General features: G+C 45.2%; 1 protein-coding gene across 7 annotated transcripts in view; it reads left to right on the top strand.

Annotated features, from left to right (window-relative positions):
• The window catches only part of Ttc13 (tetratricopeptide repeat domain 13), a 61,330-nt gene that overhangs the window by 10,177 nt on the left and 42,524 nt on the right, over positions 1–8,629 (top strand). For all 7 annotated transcript variants that reach the window (XM_029569717.1, XM_017801267.2, XM_029569714.1 and 4 more), the window contains exons 2-4: positions 894–988; positions 2,933–3,008; positions 5,695–5,765. In XM_029569717.1, coding sequence (XP_029425577.1) covers positions 894–988; positions 2,933–3,008; positions 5,695–5,765 — 242 coding nt within the window. The remainder of the gene's footprint in view (positions 1–893; positions 989–2,932; positions 3,009–5,694; positions 5,766–8,629) is intronic.

The raw sequence follows: 8,629 nt of genomic DNA, 5'->3' as shown, positions 1-8,629 counted from the left end.
TTGTCTTTTTGAGACAGGGTTTCCTTGTAGCCCCAGCTGTCCTGGAACTCACTATGTAGACCAGGCTGGCCTTGAACTCACAAAGATCCACCTGCTTCTGCCTCCCAAGTGCTGGGATTAAAGGCGTGTGCCACCACATCCAGCCTCTACATGTAATTTTTAAAGGAATCACCAACTTGGTTTCCATAATGGCTGCACCTTTTTGGAATCCTACCAGAGTTTCCAATTTCTCCATGTTCTTTCTTCCTTTCTTTCTTTCCTTCCTTCCTTCCTTCTTTCTAGAAAATAGCCATCAGATGGATTGTGAGGAGGTCCTTATCACAGCTCAGACTTCATCTCTAATAATGGCAACCCTTGTGCTCTGTGGCATTGGTGTACCTTTGGAGAACTGCCCATATTTGAATTCTTTCTCCATTGAGCTGTAGGACTTGTTTCTGTATTTTGAACCCTGGACCTTTAATGCATGTCTTCTAGTGTTCAGTTTTCATGTTTGGCTCTGTGTGTGTGCTCGCACACGTAAGTGTCTGTGTTAAACCGAAGGCAGATGCTGCCACAGGGTCTTCATCTAATGAACTGCTCCCCAGTGGCTAATTATACCTGGGTTGTAGGCAGGTGTTGGTTCTGCCCACTATTTCAGAGAAGCCATGGCTTCCCCCTGATCCTCATGTCCAGTCTGAAAGCCCTGCTCCTGACTGGGATGGGCAGCAGGACACTCTGAGGGGTGGGCAGGGCACTTGCAAACTGAAATCCACATAGCTGAGCACAGGATGCCTCTCGGGGTTTCTCACACTTGCCGTTATTTTGGTTTTGTGGGAATGTAAGATTTCAGCTTATGATGAAACACCAAAAGCTCACCTTGGAGGTGAGTGAGTAACACAGTGTTTGCTTTGCAGACTCGTCCTTCTTGAACTTCCATGAGTCTGACTGCGAACCCAGAGGCTCACCACCCTGTGACTCCCTGCTGTCTCTCAACACAGAAAAGATTCTGGTGAGGTTTTGCTACAAGACAGGATGCCAAACATTCTTGTGGTGGTGGAACTTCCCTGTGCTCCCATTGTGAGCCTCCTAAGATGGTGCTCTGTGTCCTGTTTGTGCCAACTACTGCTCTGCACCTGAGCATTAATGAGGGTTTTGAAAGAATGAGGGTTATAAAGAGAAGGTCTTCTAATCTTATCATTTGAATTATGAAACCCAGTAAGTCACAGTTCATTATGGCTGGAAAGAATGGTTTATTGGTCACACGACATGTACATTACTGTGTTATTTAGTATCATGTGTGCCAGTGGGCCTCTGTACTATGGATTAACAGGTGCTTTGAGTAGGTATGATGGGGCACACCTTTAATCTCAGCACTGGGGAGGCAGAGGCAAGGAGATCTCTGAGTTCAAGTCCAGCCTGGTTTGCATAGTGAGTTCGAGGCCAACCATGGCAACATAATAAGGCCCTGTCTCAGAGAGAGGGGGAGAGAGGGATGGAGAGACAGAGGGAGGGAGGGAGGGAGAGAGAGAGAGAAGGAAAGAAAAGAAAAGATCTGGAGCCATGACTGGACTCCAACTCTTAGATGCCTGGGTATCAAATCTTTAGTCTTTTCTGACTTTGCTTTTTCTGCATACATGCTTAGGACCTTGAGTCATGTCTGTGGCAACTCCACCCTGGGGTTGTTTTAAGACTTTCTTTTTACATTTCTTTATTTAGTGTGTGTGTGTGTGTGTGTGTGTGTGTGTGTGTGTGTGTGTGTGTATGTGTGTGTATGCATGTTTGCCAAGGTGCACATGTAGAGGTCAAGGACAACTTGAGGGAGTCAGTTCTTTCCTTCCACCATATGAGTTCTGGGGATAAAACTTGGGTTAGGCTTGGCAGCAAGTACCTTTAACCACTGAGCCCCCTGGGATGGTTTGAATTCAGGCACTCTTCACTTACTGTTGTCCATCAGAGTCTCTGGAGAGATGCCAGGTGTTTATATTACCAGACCTGATCTGTTTCCAGACTGGTTAGGACCGTCTATTTGTATAGCAGATAAACAGTGCATGGAAGATAGCAAGGCTGAGGTAGGAGGAGTGCCTTGAGTTCAAGGCCAACCTGGGCCTCATAGAGTGTGCTGGGCAGGAAAGGGCTACATAGCAAGATACTGTCTTTAAAAAAAAAATTAGCAAGATACTGTCTTTAAAAAAAAAAAAAAAACTCAGTTCCAAGGCAACTCATTTCCTTGCTTTTTGGTAAGTTCTGTCCCTGTTCTGGTGCTCATATCTGCATATCTGTTTCCTCAGGGCCACCTGCTGCTGAATGTGGGATGTGGCCATGCTTGTCACATGCTGGGGAGTCAGATGTTGTGGGCCTCTGTCATCCTCTTAGTACAACCTTTAGCTACTGTTCCTGAAATAGTATGAGGCTTTAAAACTTGGTGTTCTGTGTTCAAGCCACTCTGGAGAACCAGTGAGTACAGTGTGATATTCCCAACATAATCGAAGGCACTGAGGAGCCTGTGTGAACACAGGGGCCACAGAGCAGCTAGCAGGCTGGTCCTCACAAAATCAAAAATTGGAGAGGTACTTCCTCTTGGAAATGGAAGTACTGGTGATGGCAAGAAGCAAAGCGCTCACCCACAGACCATGTTCTTGAAACACAGTCAGCAGACCCTGAAGATACATTCCTGCTTCCATGGAGCTCAGGCTCAGCTCTAACATCTCAAAAATACGGACTTTTAGGGCCAGGCGTGGTGGCGCACGCCTTTAATCCCGGCACTCGGGAGGCAGAGGCAGGCAGATCTCTGTGAGTTCAAGGCCAGCCTGGTCTACGTAGTGAGTTCCAGGACAGCTGGGGCTACAGGGAGACCCTGTCTTCAAAAAGACCAAAAAAAAAAAAAAAAAAAACGGACTTTTATGCTGGGTTCTATCGTGTATGTCAGTAGATAAAGTAGATGTTTGTTTTTCAGAGCCAGGCCAAGTCTATTGCAGAGCAGAAGAGATTCCCATTTGCTACTGACAATGACAGCACCAATGAAGAGTTAGGTAAGACTTGAATCTAGGAACATTCCATAGCATCTGCCCAGAGCCCGTGATTGAATGCTGTATGGGAAGACGGGTGGGAGGAAGGGACGTGGAGACCAGCATGTTGAGCCTTCCCGATGTTCTCCATGCCATACCTCAAGCAAAGTCTTAGGTGGGGCCTGGGGATGTGGCTGAGTTGGTAGAGTGCTTGTCTAGTATTCACAATATCCTAGGTTGGATCCCCAGCACAGAATAAACTGGGTGTGGTGTCATCTCAACACTAAGGGGAAGCAGGAGGATCAAGAATTCAAGGTCGTCCTTGGCTAAATAGTGAGTTTGAGACCAACCTGATTCTGAAGACCCTGCCTTTTTTTTTTTTTTTTTTTTTTTTTAATGTGTATGAGTGTATTGCCTGGTGTATGGTAAGTGCACCCTTGTCATGTAGTATCCACGCAGAGATCAGAAGAGGATGTTGGATTCCCCTGGAACTGGAGTTACAGACAGTTGTTAGTCTTCATGTGGGTGCTGGGAATCAAGCCCAGGTCCTCTCTGGCCCTGAAGACCCTGCCTTTAAAAAAAGGTAGAAGGAAAGAAAAGAAAATGTTTAGACAGAGTGGTCCATAAGGACTATTTCGGCCCTAGGTTTCTATGGAAATGATCAGCATAAACAGTGAGGAAGTAACAGATAGTCTCAGAACAGCATCTCCAGGTATCTGTGTGATGGCTTAGTTAGGCCTGTGTTTATCACCCACGTGAAGCCTGAGCACCATTATTGGGTCTCAGGCTTGATGTAGAAAGGCTAAATTCATTCTGGTCTAAAAACTAGCCTTGTGGTTTGACTCATTTGTGACATGCTTTAAAACAGGCAGAGAGCTGGGCATGCTGGCACTTGCCTTTAATCACTGCACTCTAGAGGAAGAGGCAAGTGGATCTCTGGGAGATCAAGGCCAGCCTGGTCTACATAGTGAGTTTCAGGCCAGCTGGGGCTACAGGGAGACCCTGTCTCAAAAAAGACCAGAAAAACAAAAACAAAACAGGTGAGGTTCACCAGCATCAAATGTGTAATGTGACATCTGCCCATTGCTTAGTAAGCTCATGTGTCCAGAGCAGACCCAGGATGAGTACAGGGCTGGGCAGAGCAGCTGTATCCATGTTCCTGTTGCAGGAGGGGCCTCAGGGAGATTCTCATCTGATGGACACGTGATCATTTTACCCTTATTGTCTGTCCATGCTCTGTTAAGAGCCCTTACTTTGCTGACTCCACTCTGCCACTGCAGAGCATGGGGACTGTTTTGAAAGTGCCTCCACTCTTTTGGTGCCATCTTTGAGGTAACTTTGAGAACAATTATGCTTTAAGGCATTAGAGTTAGTCTTTTGTGAAGTCTTTGGTTTCTGTTCAGTTGATATCCATTTATTAAATGATTAAGGGCCTGGTACAAGCCTGCCTTGCTGTATTCTCAGAAACAATCCAGCAGGCCCTAGTAGTGAGGGGCCTAGGCTGGGCTAGGATCTTCTGTGTGACAGGTATTTTTCTTGGGAAAAAAGGTTATACACAGAGGTGTTGCCCAGAGATGAGTTGCTGGTAAGTAGAAATTTGTTAGAATTACAGCTAGTCTTGTTTTTCTTTTATGTCTTGGATTCCCATGATAAAATTTAGACCCTGATAATTATTTATTAGGGTCTTTTTTTGAAGTTGTGGGTAGATATGGTAAGATTCGAGACCACATTTGTTTTCATTTTGAGTGGAATTTGATAGCCAGGCCATGGACAGATTAAATACGTTCAGGGTCTCCTGAAGCTCTGTTCCATTTTCATTCCCTTGTTTATTTGTTCATTTAGCTGGTATTGCCAATTATGAGAAGACAGGAAATCCTAAAATATTTGTCTGAGAGGAATCTTTAAGGAAAATTTCCACTGGTTTAAAGCAAGACCCAGGGAGTCTGAGGTGACCAGGGTTCCTGTGCCCACACAGCTGGCTAGAATCAAGTCTAGCAAACCTCAAGTCTGGTAGCTCTGTGAGACAGGGCTGGAGAAGGTGACTGTGGAGCAGGGACCTGCTCATGTGTCCTTGCTTACTGCCACTGTTCTTGGGCAGCCCTTTAACCATACCTACTTCATTCCCTTGCCTGCAGGTAGAAGTGAAAATGGCACTGGGCCCCCTTGCAACCAGTTAGGGAGTAAGAGCTTTCCACTCCTAAAGGCCAGGACTGTGCCAGTGCCTGAGGAGCTGGTGCTGCCCCTGTACCATTCCTGAGCTTACCTTTCGAGTCTCTGGTTCCCTGAAGCCTTGCTGTCTGATGGTGTCCCTTTTTAGCTTTCTGAATATGAATATGACTGTAGTTTTCAAATAAACCAGGGTAAAAGCAGCTATCGTTTGATTTTGGGGAACATACCCAGAAGCATTTATGTTGCTGTGGTGTTCTATTAATTTTTCTTTGGAGGGTGGGGTTATTATGAGGTAGGTTCTTATGTTGACAGACTCTTGGCTTTGGATTTCTGATCTTCCTGCTTCTACCTCCCAAGTGTTTGAATTACAGGGGTGCACCACCATGCTTCAACCTTGACTTTCCCCAGGGTATCTTCTCCACTAGCTCCTAGGTTCCCTAATGGTACCCAGTCTTCAGGCTGCCTTTTGGGACTTGGCAGTCTACTTGCAGCCTGAGCATCTTTCTTCTTTCCTCTCATGCTTTTCTGTTTTGTCCCACAGCTATTGCTTATGTGTTGGTCGGCAGTGGTCTCTATGACGAAGCAATAAGGCATTTTTCAACAATGCTTCAGGTAATGTTTCTCCTCAGTTATATGATTGTGAATATTTAATCATGATGTAAACATGGACCCACAGGAAACCTGACTTAGGGTATGCGTGCATGGGGGAAGGCAGACAGCCCTGATTTAGGATGTCAGGAGTAGAGGAGAGCAGGTGACCCTGACCCTCTGCTTCTCAGTTCCAGGCCTTGCAGAATTTCTTTATCCTAAATGAGATAGAGGAAGTCCAGGGAGGTGGAGCAGCTTCCCATACTTCCCTGTCAGGTAGCAGAGGTAGCATCCTACTGCAAGCTTGAAAAGAAGTAGCTCCAGGTCACTGTCCTATGTCACAGAACATCTGTGAGACAGACTGTCTGTAAGGCATGGAACCTGCAGGAGAGGTGCACACTGGAGTTGATGAAATTCCAGCTTCTTCCAGACAGGACTTGTTCACTCTGTTCCTGTTTATAGATTTGCTTTGTACTTTAGTGGGGAATCATGAGAGTCCTGAATGGCAGACCCCTGTGCATTAGCAACTGTTTAACGTCTAGTTGAGAGAAAAGAGCCTGGCACTGTGGTGCACTTGGGTGACTGAGGGAGGATTATGAGTGCCAGGTCAGCCAGGGCTACAAAGCAAAAATCCTGTATACAAACACACACACACACACACACACACCCCTCATGTATGTTCATGTATGTGTACCTGTGTGCATTGCAAAGGAGACCCACTGTGGTGGGGTGGTGCTGGCCTTCTCTCTCTCACACACCATTCTGTTGTGCTGTCTGTAGGAGTTTAACTGATTGCCGATAGGTCTGGCCATTGCTCTCCAGTGAGAAGGGCCAAGCCTCTGCAGTTAGAGACTCCCTCGTCCACACCCCTCTGCTGTGGCCACCACCAGTTATTTATCATCTTGGCCTATGGGGTAACAGTAACTACTTCCAAAAACTTCTTTTTTGGTTAAGAAAAAGCATCTTGTAAAGTACCTGGTATCTAATGCCTGGCACACAGTAGGTAGTCAGTGAGTTTTGACTATTCAGATACCATTCTAGTGAGTGGATCACTGTGGCTCAGAGAAGTTGACATAAGGCTCACAGTCCAGCAGGTAGATTTAGTTTTAAAATACTAGTTTTTCTGGGTATAGTGGTGCATGCCTTTAATCCCAGCACCTGAGAGGCAAAGGCAGACAGATCTTTGTGAGACTGAGGCCAGCGTGATCTACATAGTGAGTTTTCTAGGTCAGCTGTGGATCCAAGGAGACTGTCTCAAAAAGACCAGAAATAATAATAATTAAAATAAAATACTGATTTTGAGGGGGCTGGAGAGAGCTTTTCTAGAAGACCTGGGTTTGGTTCTTAATACCCGCATGGCAGCTAACAACCATCTGTAATACCAGTTCCAGGGTATCTTCTGGCCTCTGCAGGCACCGGGCACAAACATGATACACATATGTACATGCAGGCAAATATTCATACACATGAAATAAAAGTAAATACATCTTTAAAAATACTAATTTTAGCCGGGCATGGTGGCACACGCCTTCAGTCCCAGCACTCGGGAGGCAGAGGCAGGTGGATCTCTGTGAGTTCAAGGCCAACCTGGTCTACATAGTGAGTTCCAGGCCAGCTGGGGCTACAGGGAGACCCTGTTTCAAAAAGACCAAAAAAAAAAAAAATACTAATTTAAAAATTTTAGCTCTGTTTCAGTTTTCCCTGAGGGCTGGAGAGATGGCTCAGTGGTTGCACTTGCTCTGCTTGTGGAGGGCTCAGGTTTGGTTCCTGGCACCCACATCAGTGACTCACAAATGGCTATAGTTCCAGGAGAACTGATACCTTTTGACCTTAGTGGGCACCTGCAAGCATGTGGTACACATAAACTATATAATCTATATAATCAGGAAATTGTTGAGATGTTTTTGGTTATTATTTGAGGTTCTTAATAACTGCGTGTATAGGTGGTCACACGGTTGCCATTTTTTTCAGTGGAATTTGAAATGCAAAGGTAGATTTTAAATAGTTCTTAAAGATGCCTTTCTATTTAGTGTACAGTATTACAAATGGTAAGTGAGAGCACAGCACCATGTTGGGAAGGGAGCTTCTGAGGTATTTGTCTCCTATCCAAGAACTAACCAGGCCTGACCCTGCATAGCTTCTGGGATCAGATAAGATTGGGCATTCAGGGTGCTATGGCCATAGATGAGGCATTTGTAAGATCAGAAATCACAGTTCATGTATGGTTCCAGTAGCTCACAGATGTATAATCATTTCGTTTAACTTTTTGAAAATATTTTTGTAGTTAATGACAGTGACAATATTGAAGAAAACATTTAAATATGAATTTCCTGATTGTACTACTCTAAGGTTATTTAATTTTAAACTTATTAGTATCTGTGTCTTGTAATCTGAATACATGTAGTGCACATTTTGTATAAGTGTCTAGATTAATGCTATAATTTTCCTCAGTCCTGGTCTGGAGAGATGGCTTAGTGATTGAGAGCACATACTGCTCATCCAGAGGACCTGAGTTTGATTCCCAGCACCTACATCAGGTGACTCACAACTGCCTGTAACTCTTGCTTCAGAGGGTCTTCTGGGCCCTGTGAGCACCAGCACTCACATGTACTGACAGACACACATATAAACACATAATTTAAAATGATTTTTTTAAAAACTCAATTCTCTTCTGGACAGAGCTTTTCTACAATTAGGTTTTGTGTTTGAAACTGATGTGCAGTTCCTGGTTAAGATTTCCCTATTCCAGCCAGGTGTGGTGGCTCACGCCTGTAGTCCCAGCACTTGGGAGGCAGAGGCAGGCGGATCTCTGTGCGTTCAAGGCCAGCCTGGTCTACATAGTGAGTTCCAGGACAGCTGGGGCTACAGGGAAACCCTGTCTCAAAACA

The sequence above is a fragment of the Nannospalax galili genome, unplaced genomic scaffold, assembly GCF_000622305.1.
Source record: "Nannospalax galili isolate Female #2095 unplaced genomic scaffold, S.galili_v1.0 scaffold702, whole genome shotgun sequence".
In the NCBI taxonomy this organism is placed as follows: domain Eukaryota; kingdom Metazoa; phylum Chordata; class Mammalia; order Rodentia; family Spalacidae; genus Nannospalax; species Nannospalax galili.
Note: the sequence above shows the minus strand (reverse complement) of the source record. Positions and strands in the feature narration are given on the sequence as shown.